Here is a 15958-nt window from a genome sequence, read left to right as displayed (position 1 = left end):
AAGTATTTTTCTGAAGAACAGCAGGCAGTTTAACTGTTCAGGTCAAACAAGGGACTCGTGAATATATGTCACTAAACAAAAAAAAACAGCTATGGATCATTAACAACACAGTATTCAGAAAATGCAAATGTCTTTCATGTGAAATATCTTATTCAGGTCAGTACTAAATAAAAATAACATGCATTTTGTATGATCCCTCTTATTTTGGTCAAATAATTATCATTTTTCAGATTCTGAAAGGTGTATGTAACCTTTTGACTTCAACTGTATACATACAGTGCTGCTTGAAAGTTGGTGAACCCTCTATTGAAAAGTCCTGAAAGTAGACAAAAACAACTCAATCACACAAATGAGACAAAACATGTACAACCGTTTGTAAGAATCTGAGTCCATTTCTCAGTACAGAACCGCTTCAACTCTGTAATGTTGGTGGGTTTCCTCCTATGAACTGCTTTCTTCAAGTCCTTCCACAACATTTTGATTGGATTAAGGTCTGGACTTTGACTCGGCCATTCCAAAAACATTAACTTTATTCTACTTTAACCATTCTATGGTAAAATGACTTATGTACTTGGGGTCGTTGTCTTGGTGGATGACCAGGGGCCTCATTTATAAAGACTTGCGTAGAAACCATCCTTGATTTTATCTAAGAACTTTTCTGATTTGATCGTAAGAGCGATTCAGAGAAACGAACGTACACACGAAATCCATGCGTACGCCAGTCATTCGGTTATAATTCACAAATGATCGTGGAATTGTGTGCAGCTGAATGTTCCGCCGTCGAAACGCCCCTGCTTAATTAATTAACATATAAAATGAGCTCATTCCTAAAGCAAAAACTCTGTGACAATGGCAAGTAAAAAGGAGCGCAAGAAATCAAATTATAGTGAGGCTGAACTATCTGCAATACCAGGCATTACCACAAGGAAACGGTCGTACGCCAAGCTGGAATCTGACGTGGAGATAAGTACTTTTCCACGTCAAAGACGGTTTTTATAAATCTGTACTTTGACGTGGATTTGATCGTACGAACACTCTAAGATCAAATCAGTGCGTAAGAAAGTTTTATAAATGAGGCCCCAGGACTAATGTCCTGAGATTTTCATTTAGAATTTGCTAGTATAATTCAGAATTCATTGTTCCATCAATAATGGCAAGCCATCCTTGCCCAGATGCAGCAAAACAGGCCCAAACCATGATACTATCACCACCATGTTTCACAGATGGGATGAGGTTTCTTATGCTGGAATGTAGTTTGTTCTTTTCTCCAAACATAACACTTCTCATTTATACCAAAAAAGTTCTATTTCGGTCTTATCCATCCACAAAACATTTGTCCAATAGCCCTCTGGCTTGTCCACATGATCTGTAGCAAACTGCAGATGGGCAGTGTTCTTTTTGGAGAGCTTTGACTTTCTCCTGGTAACTCTGCCATGTACACCATTGTTGTTCAGTGTTCTCCTGATGGTGGATTCATGAACATTTACATTAGCCAATGTGAGAAAGGCCTTTAGTTACTTGGATGTTATTCTGGGGTCCTTTGCAACTTTACAGACTATTACAAGCCTTACTTTTAGAGTGATCTTTGTTGGTGGACCACTCCTGGGGAAAGAAACAATGGTCTTGAATTTCCTCCATTTGTGCGTAATCTGACTGACTGTGTATCTGTGGAGTCCAAACTGAAGAGATGGTTTTGTAACCTTTTCCAGCCTGCTGAACAACAACAACTTTGTTTCTGAGGTCCTCTGAGATATCCTTTGTTCATGCCAGGATTCACTTCACAAACACTGACTTTGATAGATCCCTGTTCTTTAAATAAAACAAGACATATACTGACATCTGATAGTCACTCGAATGATTGAAAACACTTCTGAACAAATGGACTTTATATATTTAAAATTTCACCTTCAAAATAATTGGTAATCCTAGAGATTCACATACTTTTGCCACTCTTAATCACAGTCATAAATATGTGGTTCAATCTGAGGTTGTAGCAAGCCATGTTTGTTTACTTAAAAGAAAACAAAATGAATGTATGAATGAGCATAATCACATTGCTGTGCAATAAGTGCAACCCAGCTAGATTTGTTTTCTGTAATATCAAGTTATACCTGCTGTAATCAGACAAACAAAAACTGTCACTAATTCTGTCAATCATCAAGCTTGGTTCCCTGAGCAGTCGCATGCCTGAGCAATCAGTGAAGAGACGGGCCCTCTCACCGCCGTCCAAGCATTAACACACAGTTATAAAGTAACCTGTGGGGACAGTCACCATGGAAACTTGCCTCATTACGCCAAAACTGAGAAATATAAAAGCGAGAGAGGGGGGCACGCACCTGCCATTTCACAACACAACTTTACCAGAGTTTCATTTTGTACAGTAGAACTGAAAGGGAATACTCTTTGTTTACGTTAAGTCAAAACAACTGGATTGAATCCAAGTGGACATTTTTGGACATACCGTCTTCTTCAATATTACATATTCAACCATATCTGTGGACCCCTGGATACAACATTGAACATTCAGATGGAGTGAAGAGTTAGGCCTGGATTACACCTTGGAAAGCAGAACAAGAAATGGAGTTTAATGTAGTTCCTTGAACTTACCTTGGCTGGGAGTGTAAATACGCCATGGGGAGCAGCAACTCCAGGCCGAAGATTTGTCAAGTTGCACCATCTCATAGTCAACCAATGGAGGAAGAGCCTTCCCTGTTCCCATCCTCACCTTGGATGATCACTGCTGTTAAAGGTGCAGAGATGCAAGAGAAAGGAATTGTGGGACAGTGGAAGACCAACCATCTGCCTCCTTTGACAGGAAGACACACAATAACTAATTCTGTTCATTTAGAACCAGGTGAGTACTGTGATCATTAGACTTTACATTTGGTGATAATTATGAACAATATTATTATATGACAGTTCATGTTTACACCTTTTGAAACTAGAACATTAGTTTTGAACCCATTTTGACATTTGAATTTCCACAAAACAGAGCAAATTCAATTAGCAATGTCTACCTGACATTACCTGAAAAAATCCAAGTAGAATTGAGATACTTAGACTCAGGGGGACTCTTTTCAGAGTACAGACTAAGATATAAAAAACTTAAACTCAAAATATTTCGACTTTATCCTTGTAATTTCGACTTTATTCTGAAAATATTTGGACTTTATTCTCGTATTTTTGACTTGATTGTCAAAATATTTCAACTTTATTCTCCAAAATTTTAATTTTTTTCAACATTTTTCAATTTTTCTACCACTCAAATTCAATTGTTTAAAAGCTAGGACTTGACTCGGACTCGAGGTGGACTTGGACCCAACACTAGTTTGAAATTTCTTACCTATTATCCCAGCCTAGTATGCAGAGACTATACGACTGAATTCAGAATAACATACTAGTATATTATTCTAACTTATAGGTAAGAGTAATATGGTAGTATGCTATTCTGAATTCATCCTGGGTAAGCCATTTTGACAGGCCTGACATAGCAACATTGGCTCAGCCAAGGACGCAAAATTTAAGTTGGGACTATCATTTTGTTTGACAAATGGCAGATGGGGGAAGCTTTCAGGAAACCTGTTTAAAAAGTTACAGTTTTACATTGAAGTTCCTTTTGGTGATATAGTGGAGCAGACATACACTTCAGCTTTAACAATGTATTTTTTAACAACGTAGCATGATCATGGGCCTTGTTATGTTTTACATTTTTTTAATTCATGCTTGTGTTGTGAGTTTGTTATGTCACCCACAGGATCTCAGAGTGTCTGTGATAAAACTGGTCACAGCATTATTAAGTCTCACCCACCCCAACCATTAAAGGTCTGATTCTGAATATACTGTATAGTTACTTTCAAGTCATTAATTTTAATTTTGATTCTAATTACGAGCATTTAACTCACAGGTATGGCGACCAATGACTCTTGCTATAGGGGCTGATGTGAGATCTGTCAAACTCGCATGCAAGACATACAAAACTTCCATTTTCAAGAATTAATCATTTTCAAACTGTTTTTAAAGAGGATAAATCTGAAAGAAAGCAAAAAGCTTGCCTTTTAATAAACATCATACATTTTGCTCTTGTCAGGACCAGGAATTGAGAGATGGGCCTGTCCACTGCTATTCCACTCCCAGCCTGGGGGGGCACTGTGGCACAAGCAAAACACCACAGGTATACTCTTTTTTTGGGGGGGGTGGATGTTTAAAAACGAAACATTCATGGATCCAAATGCATTCCAAGTAAACTTCTTGCTTGACCCTTCTCAACGTACCAGCTAAATTCATTGACAGTATAGTGCTGTATAGTTGAAAACTATGTAATGGTGTGTGCTCACCAAAAGTGAATTTAATTATTCGCACAAGTAGACATACAAAGTCAAAGTAAAGACACAAATGCAAATTGAGTGATGCGATTGCTGCGAATATGCAATATTGCGTCTTAGGGCCACCATAGAGCCAGGTCTTATGTCACTAAATAAGGCTCTTCTTTCCCAGCAACGCTTGTACAGCAGCTCCAAACACAAACACACCAGGCTTGCTTGAGATGCATCAGTGCTGTGCAAACTGATTGGCGCATGACACCAAAGCACCGCGAAAGCGATTGAAGAGCAGCTTAAGCTTTTGAAATGCTGACCGGTCAGCGCTGATGCATCCCAAACAAGCCTAATGTCACCAATAGCGGATGTTGCGTTGCAATTGATATTCATGGCTTTGCGAACCTACATCGGCATCCAAACACAGCGAATCCAATGTGTTTTGTGTTTAGATGCTATTCCAAAAAAAGCGATCAAAAGTTTCTGTTCCTCTTGTTGGTCAAGATAACCCCACCCCCAGCCCCTGATGCAAGCGGTTCTTACTTCTAGACCAGCAAAGTTTTGGTGCTACTTACGAACCACTTTTCTTGACCCTGTTGAAAAAAACAGCATATGCTGGTTAGGTAGGTTTTGATGCTGGTATGCTGGTTTAAGATGACCAGCATAAACCAGCAAAGGACCAGCATAAACCAGCTAAAGACCAGCATTAACCAGCAAAAAACAGCTAAAACCAGCATCCCAGCATCAAAACATACCTAACCAGCGTATGCTGTTTTTTTCAACAGGGGATTCCGAGCTGGTGCTTCGGGTATTGAAAGACTAAGAACCAATTTGAAACTAGATACTGGCTCTGAACTAGCACTCAAACTGCCTTTGGGAAAAGGGGTACTTGAGGGCCAGAGATTAAAACCCCTAATGTACAGCCAGCAGATTAATATTGCAAAATAAATCAGGACCCCCATGTGGAATATTCTTAAAATACTGAAGCCACATTCCCTGAAAACATGGGATTAATTGAAACAATGATTATTATCATGTATTTCGTATAGAACAGTATGCAAAAAGAGGTGCAGCCAGATATTTTCTGAAAGAGGGCATCTGTGACAACTCAGGAACTGACGAGTATGTGATGGTGTTTCAAGACTAAAAGATGTAGATAAAGAGAGAGAAGACTGACAGCTGGTGAGCACTGAGCCTTGCCCTGTGGTCCCACTAGATCTGATTACTGTGTTGTTGGAGTGGAAAGTATGTTGGGGTGAAGCCGTGTTACCTTCAACTCTGGGATCCATCATCAGGGTACAGGGGACCAGGAGTAGATCCTTTCTCTACACTATGGAAATCCCAGACACTGGGAGAGATCTTTACTTGCATATTCTCAACCAACCTTTGTTATTGTAGATGTGTGTCACTGAAGCCATATCTCAGTCTCTCGATCTCTAAACCAAAGGTGGGACAGTTTCTATTAAAGCTTTCGTAAATGTTTGAAGTGTCATGACAAGATTTTAGCAACTACTTACAAGTGCCACTCGGAATTACATTAACGCATTGAGGCTATTCTTAGGTGGATCACTCAAGCATTCTTGACCTTCGCAGGGACACATGAAAGGTCTCCTGCTGGCACAGACGATGCTCAGTCGCCAAGCAACCAAGAAGCGGCAAGCTCAGCAGAGGTGCTTTAGGGAAAGTCGCGGGAAACAGAAGAGGGTGTACACCTGTTATCGTGAGTCCCTCAGTTCAATCATTTTACCAATTGCTGAGTTGCCCATATGGTTGTGTACTTAACCTCACTAAAGTCTTGTCTTATGTAACAGTGGAAGGAGATGAGATGGAAGGAAGGCAGAGGATTCGACTCGTGTCCAGGCCAATGCAACAAAACATCTTCTGGGATGAGTCTGAAGGACAGATTCTAGACATAAGGGAGCTATTGCAGCCAAGTCCACGGTAGACGTCTGGGGAAGGAATGTTGCCAAATTCTCAAAGGTGTAGAACAAATCTGGACAGAGGTCTGACAGGAACTGTGCAAAGGCCTTACAATGCAAACATTAAGTTAACTTGGCATACTGAAAATGAGTATGAGCATTACTCTGGGTTATCCAGGACAATTTATCCACAGGAAGAATAAGAAATTGACAAGAGGTCTTTGTTCCAGGCAGAGTCAGAAAAGTACAGTTAGTCCTGAGAAGATGCAGGTACAGGAGTACATAAAGGGATGTTTCAAGCCAATTTGTACGGCATCTGTTGTGTTGTCAATTACTCAGACAACATTGACTCAGCCTTTAGTTCATAAATAATATGAAAATGTGATTACAGTGGTATATTTCTAGTACAACTATTAGCAAGCAAGCAGGCTATACCTGCTTGTAATTTCTTTGGAGTCTAAAGAATTTAGGTGCAACTCAAAAGGAGGAATTTAATTTGAAATTCTTTAACAAGAGTGAGAGCATAGTGGTTAACAACCTGGGCTGATAAAGCAATGGTTGCAACATCAATTCCAATTTTACAGATGTGCTTGTCTTGTATAGGGCTGTGGTGATGCCAGAGCCTATTTTAGTGTCTCGGACTGCAGGGAAGCACCATGGACAGTCTATCGCAGGGCTAACATGCACTCACACAAGTGGCAATTTGTTTCCAATTCGCCTGTCCTGCATGTCTTCTGATTGTGGAGGAAACTGGAGCAAGCCAACACCAACATGGGGAGGACAAACTTAACACACAATGTCCTCCTTACTTAAAAAGGCCCTAAACTCTGGGATCTTCTTGGTGTGAGTTGACAGTAGAATCTCAAGAACCCCATTCCTGGGAATTGATGTCACAAGGTCATATACCTCCGTTACGCAAGTCGCGTCCGGTGTGAACGCACCATTAAAGGAATAGTTCTCCCAAGAATAAAAATTTGCTTAAAATTTACTCAGCCCAACCATTTCTTTATCGAAACAGTTTGGAAGAAATTTTGCAATTTATCTCTTGCTCACCAATGGATCCTTAGCCTCAGTAAATTTTAAGCAAGTTTTCATTTTTGGGTGAACTATTTAGACATATGTTTAAAGGGTTACTCCCGGTTAGCTCCCGGTTTTCATCCAAAATATCTTAAATTGTGTTCTGAAGATGAAAAAAGCTTTTACGGGTTTGGAACCACATGGGGGTAAGTGATTAATGACAAAATTTTCATTTTGTGGTGGAGTAATCCTTTGAATTATTCCACAATGCTTTGTCCACTAGCATAAAAACAGGAAGATTTGCATTTTCAATAAAACTATCAGGAAAAACAAAAGATGAAGTGGCTAACCATCGAACAACTTGATATAAATCAGTTTTAAATTGGTATAAAACAATTGTTTCACATGACATGGTATTGATATTATACAAAACAAGTGGTGTCCAAAGACCCTAAAATCATAACATGTAAATCATTAGCCACTTTTGCAATTTGACTGTAAAACATGACTATGTAGTCTTTGAAATAAAAAAATCTTGTCATGTGAATCGGTCATGTGAATTGTCATGTTAAAATAAACATTGTGGTGGTTGAGTACAGCTGCTTCCTCTTGACAATAAAAATGAATTTTAACAGATTTAAATTAGTGTACTTACACATACAAATGAACAGCAATGAATAATCAAGCACCTCTGATGCTATAAATAACTAAACTACTACATCTGAAAACAGCTGACGTTGAACTTTGTCACTTTAGCTGCAATGACCTTTTTTTCCACTGGAGTAAGCAAGGTTTTAAAGGTCAAGTTTGTAATTGCTGCACTTCTAGAAAGAATTTTTAAAATGATGTCGCAAACAAGTTCCAATTTCCTGACTACCATTATGTCCCAAAAAATACCACTATGTTTGGACACACAAACAGATTCTGCTTGGTTGCCACTAGTGGCACATAAATAATACACTTAATCAACTTTGATCAATAAAATAAACCACAATTAAAATCGAACGGAAGTGAAAAAGTCCCCAGTTCTCCTTTCAGAAAGAACAAGCTACTACATTTGCTTAAAAATCAAATAATTTATTTATAATTTTTAAACCAGGTCTGTTGTCCACTTGAAAACAAAGAAACTTTTGCAAGACATTTTGTCGGGGTGAAAGTGGGAGAAAGAAGGGTGGAGAAAATTTTAATCAACATGCAAACGGTCGCTCTTCCCCCAACAAAATGGATCCATGTTTGAGGAGCAGGTCTCGCTTGTCCAAATCATTAGATGAAAAGTACAAGAGTAACACTAACTACAACATAAACTCCACCGTTCACAGGGATGAGAATTAGCCACAAGTGCAGATTCAAAATTAGTCCCATCAATGAATAATTCCCCAAAACAGAAGCCAGTCAGATTAGTGTCCACATCAGCTAAATATGTGATCTTACCCAGCTAGAACCTGCCAGCTGTTCGCTTAAAGCTGTTAAATGGCCGTAACATTTGATGGACAGCTTACAGTAATAATCCACAAAAGTCAGATATTGGCAGTGCAAAATAAACATCATCGTGCCAACCACAATTTTAAACAAGTATTCATCCAATATCAAAATACAGGAAAGAATGGTGACGATCGACAGTCCGTCAAGGTTGGCACCTTGTGAGAAGTTTTGAAATTTATGAAAAGGATAGTTCACCAAAAGATAAAATAGCAGCATTTACTCAACCTAATGTCATTCCAAACCAGCAGAACATAAAATAATATATTTTGAGTTACATCAATCAAAATATCTTCTTGTGTTCTACAGAAAAACAAAACTGCAAAGGTTTAGAGTAACATAAGGGTGCGTAAATGACGATGTGAATCTAAGCTATCCCTTGATTTCAGACTAAATTCACATCTGCAATCTAAAGACTGACTTCTTAGATGAAAACTACTCAAAGGCTCTCAAATTTCCATTTTAACAGCGACTGTCCACAAATCAAAAGGAAAAACGTCCTTACAAAGACAAGTTGGCTGTTAATAACCACTGGGACCTTGAAAGGAGCCCCTGACAAGTGAAAGGAGAATTGAACAGAAACCAAACACCTGAGCCTTACTGGCAGACAGCACACGGTCTGATGCGTCAAAGGGGATTGTTGGGACATTACATTACGTTTCTGGGAGATGTACTACAATTTGGGCTTAAAAAAAATGCAACTAAACAAAACAATCCAAAAAAAGATGCATAAATTCCTCTTCCCATAAATCCATCAGCGATATCAGTGTATTTAAGCGCAAATTTATAAAGCAACCCATCGATCTTCTCAACAACTGAGAGCAGCAGCTCTATGGGGAACTTTTCCAATGGCAATCGAAAACAACAAATCAAACTTCCGTATGTACATTTAGCAACTCAAAAAAAAAAAAAAAAAAAAACTTGTTTCCCACTCCAAACTTGAAAAAACACATTTTTCTTCCAACAACAACTCATGAGCCAGCAGCAAAGCAAAATGGGGGTCTATTGGCAATGACATAGAAACACTTACATACGACGTGGGTGTTGGTACAACCTGCCACAGCACACTACTGTTAAACACAAACCCATAAAATCGCTAACCTCCGGAAACTTCCTCCGTTAAATTTTAAAACACCTCTAAACAATGTCATCTTGCATATAAATCAATCTGTTTCATGACTGTAAAGCAACTACTTGCTTGAGTCCATTGGAGCAACTGAGCTGGTGAGATCTGTAATCTGCCCCCTACTGGTCCACTGACGCAGTGACGACCAAGGGAATTATACCCCATCTAATCAGTGCAAAAAAGAGAAGTGCGTCCGTTTGAGGTTATAGCATATCTGAATATCCAAACACTGTATCAGACATGGAAAGGGAAATCTGTGGTACTCAAAAAACAGGGAATACTCTCCTTTCAGGCTCATTTAGTAATTCAATTTAGTTGTACAAAACACTCACGAAGTAGCATCGAGACAACTTGTTTGGTGAGATCACGCTATTTGTGTCAGAATCACAAGTCACATAAACCAATATGGCGTATTGTGAGCTAATAAGACCAACTTAAAAGAGCAGAGATGCCGTATGCACTGCTTTGCAGCATTCAGGTTAAAGTGTTTCTGAATCTGTGTTAGTTTGTCAGAGATCAGACTTCGAAAGCGGACAAAGCTCTGCTCAGTGTTTTCCAAAACATAAAATAAACACATAAAATAAAACACAGACCCCCGTACACACACACAAAAAAAGAAAGAAACAACGCAAAGCAGCAGGCTACAACACAACTGCAACCTGCAATGCTCCTGTGCACCCTCTTTAAAAAAAAAATTATTTGAGTAGTTGAGTCGGTTGAAACACATCTCCATCCTTCGCTTTGTGATTGTAAAAAAAAACAACAACAAAAAAACACAACAACAGAGGTGTGGCGTATTGTTTGCTTTCGGCATGATACTTTTCGCAGATGCCGTCAACACGTTCAGCCCAGCCCATCTCCACTGCCCGACACAAACACACGGAGGTCTTAAGTCAGGCTATTGACACCTGAGCACAGAAGCCACAACGTTTTCCTTCTCGGTGTCATATTAGTACCTGACTGTTTTTCTTTTTTTTGCAATAACCTCTTTCTTTCGCACAAAAAGTTCTTAAAACACTTTATTATGATTGGTTGAATTTTCCCTCAGAGTTTGCCCTTTGTGGCTCAGCAGAGGTCGTGTGTCTTTCTATTGATGGGAAGTCAGGTGATCTGAGCCGGAGGACCGGGGCGGAGGAAGAGGAGGCCGAAGGGATGGAGCAACGAGTTGAGGGACCCCGTAGATTGATTTAGCGAAGCCAGAGTTTGAGCCGAAGTGCGTCCACTCCGTTTAAATAATATCTAAACAGCCGCTTGTCCCTGACAAAGCCCAGGTTCTCATAGAGTTTCAGGGCTGATTTGTTGGTGATTTCCGTTTCTAGCACCACCTAAGGATGAGAACAAAGCATATAGACATGAGTAAAACATACGGGAGATTGTTCACAAATAAATGAAAATTGCGCCATTAATTAATCACCCATATGTCGTTCCAAACCTGTAAGAACTTCGATCAACTTCAGAAGACAAATTAAGATATTTTTGATCAAATCTGAGAGCTTTCTGACCCTGCATAGACAACTACCACCAAAATAATCCATGTGACATTAGTGGTTCATAATGCTATGAAGCTAACAATGCCCTTACTACCTTTCTGGGCCTTGAACATGTCCATTTATGTCTATGGAGGATCAGAAAGCTCTCGGATTTCATCACAAGTATCTCAATTTGTGTGCCCGAGATGAACGAAGGTCTTACAGGTTTGGAACGACATGTGGGTGAGTAATCAATGACAGAATTTTCACTTTAGGGTGAACTATCCCTTTATTAAAACCATCAACATAAGAATTTAAGCAAAAATTTAGAAGAAAAGCATTTTCAATCTCGCCTGGGAGAATCCATGTTTCTTAGCCTTCCTCTATTATGTAATATTAAAGGGGTAGTTCACTTCCAGAACAAAAATGTATAGATAAGGTACTCACCACCTTGTCATCCAGGATTTTCATGTCTTTCTTTCTTCAGTCGTAAAGAAATTATGCTTTTTCAGGAAAAATTTCAGGATTTCTCTCTATAAAATGGATATCTATGATGCCCCCGAGTTTGAACTTCCTAAATGCAGCTTCAAGGGGCTCTAAACGATCCCAGCCAAAGAAGAAGGGTCTTGTCTAGTGAAACGAATTACAATTTATATACTTTTTAACTGCAAACACTGATCTTGGTCTAGCTCTGTGTGAACTGTGTGTATTCCTGTATGTCGAAAAACTCCAAAATCGCCCTACAATGCTGCAGAAGTACCAACCCAGTGTTTACAAAGTGAACGTTCAAAGAAGGTCAAATGACCTTTAAAAAAAAAAAAGGTAATACAGCGATATAGGATGCTTTGAAGCTGCATTTAAACTGCACTTTGGAAGTTCAAACTCTGGGACACCCTAGATATCCATTATATGCAAAGAAATCCTGAAATGTTTCCCTCAAAAAACAATTTCTTTACAACTGAAGAAAGAAAGACATGAACATCTTGGATGACAAGGGGGTGAGTACATTATCTGTAAATTGTTGTCCTGGAAGTGAACTACTCCTTTAAGTATGTAGTAGTATTTCATTCTAAACATGCCCACAGTGTGAAATCTCTTACCTCATCACAATCCCCTTCCACCATAGCATAAATGGCCTTTTTCACAAGGTTGGTGCCTAACAAGGAATAAATTCCATTTTTAATCATTCATAACACATTTCCAGTATTAAATATGCCTGTTGAACAGTGTAAATAACACAATATGAATGGAGAAAACACATGGAATGATTAGACTCCTTCGACACAGAATGGCAAACCCTTGATTCATAGCAGTTCAAAGACACTAAATGTATCCATGAGCTGACACTGAAGCAGATGTGCGTCCTATAAAAAGATCCGATTCTGTTGCCATTCTGAGATGAGGGCTACAATGCTAGCACGGCTCTTACCGATGCCTTTCCTGCGAAATTTGGAGTCCACAGCAAGCATGGCGATGTATCCGCGACGGAACATCTTCTTATGCATGTCTAGCTTACACACGATGGCACCAACACAGTCCTTCTCAACCATTGCCTGTGACACATCACAGAACCAGAGTCATCAAGACACTGCAATTACTCTAGTGGGCTGTGAACTATGAGCAAAACACTGACAAATATCTCTATTATTAGGCTCAATTTGTAATAATTACACCACCCTGACCTTGTTGCATTCATAAAGATATAAATACACTTTGACACCTCTGATTGTAGCATAGTCCTGGCATAGTCACCAACTGTAGGATTTTTTTTTTAAATAAGACCACAGTAACCACAGGTAAAACCATGATATAGACTGCTCCCTCATTACTATGGTTAGAATTACGTTATTATGGTTTGTATGAAACAAACTATGGTTTATGTTAAACTACAAGTAATAAAAAAATACATGAAATAAAAAATAAAATAAAAAACACTGTGGCAGTACTACAGTACAGTCAATGTACTGAATGATTAACCTACCGTAGTATTGGTATTACCATGGTACACTTTGTTTAAAAAAAAAAATTAAAAAAAGTACCATGACACTTCTTGGTAGCCATCTGTTCATTCATCTGTTACGAAATTACACTTCCTCACCCCCAATATGATGATTCTTGCAAAAGAACCCTGGTAAATTTTTGCAAGGGTCTAAAGATGTGGTTACATCTGACATGGACCAAATCCATCACTTTAAACAATGACATCTGAAAAAAAAAATCTCACCATTTTGAGACATATCATGCTTCAAAATGTATATTTTGTTCATACAGTTTTTGGGGGATTTTCATTATCATTTAAATATACAATAGTTCGACATTTTGGTATATCACTGTACCATGGACATTTTATCCTTTTTATTATATCAGCGATGATATATTGATGATACATAGTATCATTTAGTACTCGTTTGTAAATAGAAGTATACTTTCTCTTAATAGTTACTAGAAAATTTTATATGATTCTAGCAGAAGAAAGGTAGTAGTTAGAGTTGCTACAGTAAAACCATAGTAAATTTTCAGGCGTCTAATGTGGTTAAATACGATAAGGAGTAAAGGCAGGCCATCACTTAATTCAACATGACATTGGGGAAAATGGACAAACATTTAAAAACCCATTCCCAGCATAAAAAAATAAACAGTATAATGTTTTTTGGACATGGTTATAAAATACTCATGTTTTTAAGACATACCATGGTAAAACATATTTACTTCCTTTTTGTAGACACTTATTATAGCAACATGTTTATTTCAGACGTAGAACCATGGTATGTGCCCAAAACCATGGTAATACCATACTACTCTGTAATGCACATCCAAGATATGCTAAATTGTTAATCAATCAGTAATATTTTATACATGAATTACGCATAAACGTTAACCATTTTGTTATATCAAAGGTGATACTGAAAGCTTTGATGCTGATCTATTCAACACCATCAAGAGTAAGTGAATGACAGGATACATACCAGAAAGCAGAGCTGAGGCCAGTTGTGAATAAAGTACCTATAGGTGTATATGGAGTAGGGCTCAGATAAGTCTTTAGTTATGAGTCGGATGATATCGGGCATCTGGAGCTCAGACTCATATCTCACGTATCGGATGGACTCGTCGTGCTCCTCCAGCGCTAGTCTCGACATCTCCGCCACCGGAACGCTGTCAGCCGCCGCCTGTTCTACTCCAGCGCCCTGCGGGCCTGGGCCTGACTCAGCCCCGTCCATCAGCGCTACCGCAGCCGCTCGAGTCTGCTCCCCCGAACCAGTCCTGCTACTTACATCATTCTCCAGTCGACAAGAGCTGCTCTCCGTTATCGCCATACTATCAGTGCAGTTTATCCCGTTGTTCGGCGGCGATTGGCTCTGCGATATATCACTAACGTTACATCGTTTATTTCTCGTGAAATTGTTGTTTTCCGTGTGCTCGCCCTGCGTTTCACCGATCCCGTCCAAGTGGTGATCAGAAGCGGCGTTTTGATTGTCGGACGGCCGGTGTTGCTGGACGTGGTTCTGGAGGTGAGTGTGGTTGCACTGGACCCCGTTCAGCTGGGCTGTGTGGAACTGGGCGGCTGATGCATTAGGATGCACGTTGTTCTGGTTGGATTTGACTATCGCCTTATGGTCGCTGGCGTGCTGGTGTCCCGGGCCGGGGCTGATGATGATGTCCCGTCCCCCATCGTTGCCCAGTAAGGTGCACCCGTCCACGGGCAGTGGTGTGATCTCGCTCGGGGATGAAGGCAGTGCGTTAGGCCCAGGCGGCACTTCAGCCATTCCACTGCATACAGTTACTATGATGACAGAAAAACGGGGTCGGAATCAGCCTCTCACAGCGAACGACGACAAAGACAGACGTCCGTCCCACTGCTGGTACCTGATAAATGTAGGAATAACGTAAAGTTCGTGGACTATCTCGTGTCTGTTCCTGCCATTACTCAATTCACTCCACACTGGCCTATTATCTGCCGTAAAGCAGAGCGAATGATTTACGACACTATGTCGGCGCGTTGCAATGAAGGATGCTGGGAAATTGAGTTTCTAATATAACGATAGGCATTGGTTATACTTCCTGAATGACTTTTCACACAAATTTCACTCATATCACTTGAATACGCTAAAGCTAGTCTTAATGTTATTTTAGTTATATTTATATACCCAGAGCTAGGTTAGTAACTGATTAATCTGTACTTGTAATTAGAGTAAGTTACATTTTAAAATACTCGTAATCAGACTATAGTTATTTTTTTTATTGATTACATGTCATTACATATCATTCACACAATAGCGTTTCACCATTTATTGATTCTGTCTAAATTTTCCTTTCTAAAATTGTGTACCTCTTATATACAGTATTGGGGGTTACGGATGTTACGTAATAATAGAACTTTTTCCAAGTAACTAGTAAAGTAATGCATTACTTTTTAATTGACAAGAAAATATCTGAGTTACTTTTTCAAATAAGTAACGCCAGTTCCCCTCCCCCTCATTTATTGATTAAAAGCTCTCCTGTCCCCTTGTTGAGAGAAATGGTAAATAAGTAAAATGTTACTTTAGTTCTAGTTTAGAATAAATGCAAACATGCATTAATTCATCTCACTCACTAAAAAACAGATACCGTATTCTTCAAAATGAAAAAGAAACAGTG

At 39.2% G+C, this 15958-nt stretch overlaps 1 protein-coding gene across 1 annotated transcript; it reads right to left on the bottom strand.

Annotated features, from left to right (window-relative positions):
* Positions 1-8305: 8305 nt before the first annotated feature.
* On the bottom strand, positions 8306-15262 carry naa30 (N-alpha-acetyltransferase 30, NatC catalytic subunit). Its single transcript, XM_073826871.1, has 4 exons — positions 14290-15262; positions 12753-12876; positions 12424-12479; positions 8306-11179 (listed from the first exon to the last, which is right to left on the bottom strand). Exons 1-4 carry the CDS (start codon positions 15085-15087, stop codon positions 11042-11044), a joined length of 1116 nt encoding a protein of 371 aa, XP_073682972.1. The 5' UTR covers positions 15088-15262; the 3' UTR covers positions 8306-11041.
* Positions 15263-15958: the final 696 nt, after the last annotated feature.

The sequence above is a fragment of the Garra rufa genome, chromosome 21 (assembly GCF_049309525.1).
Source record: "Garra rufa chromosome 21, GarRuf1.0, whole genome shotgun sequence".
Taxonomy (NCBI): domain Eukaryota; kingdom Metazoa; phylum Chordata; class Actinopteri; order Cypriniformes; family Cyprinidae; genus Garra; species Garra rufa.
Note: the sequence above shows the minus strand (reverse complement) of the source record. Positions and strands in the feature narration are given on the sequence as shown.

Excerpts from the sequence above, each read along its gene's own strand:
- naa30 (XM_073826871.1), bottom strand. The coding sequence starts at position 15,087 with ATGGCTGAAGTGCCGCCTGGGCCTAACGCACTGCCTTCATCCCCGAGC. Across the intron at positions 12,480-12,752 it reads ATTTCGCAGGAAAGGCATCG|GCACCAACCTTGTGAAAAAG; the intron begins GTAAGAGCCGTG and ends ATTCCTTGTTAG. Across the intron at positions 11,180-12,423 it reads TGGAAGGGGATTGTGATGAG|GTGGTGCTAGAAACGGAAAT; the intron begins GTAAGAGATTTC and ends TCTCATCCTTAG.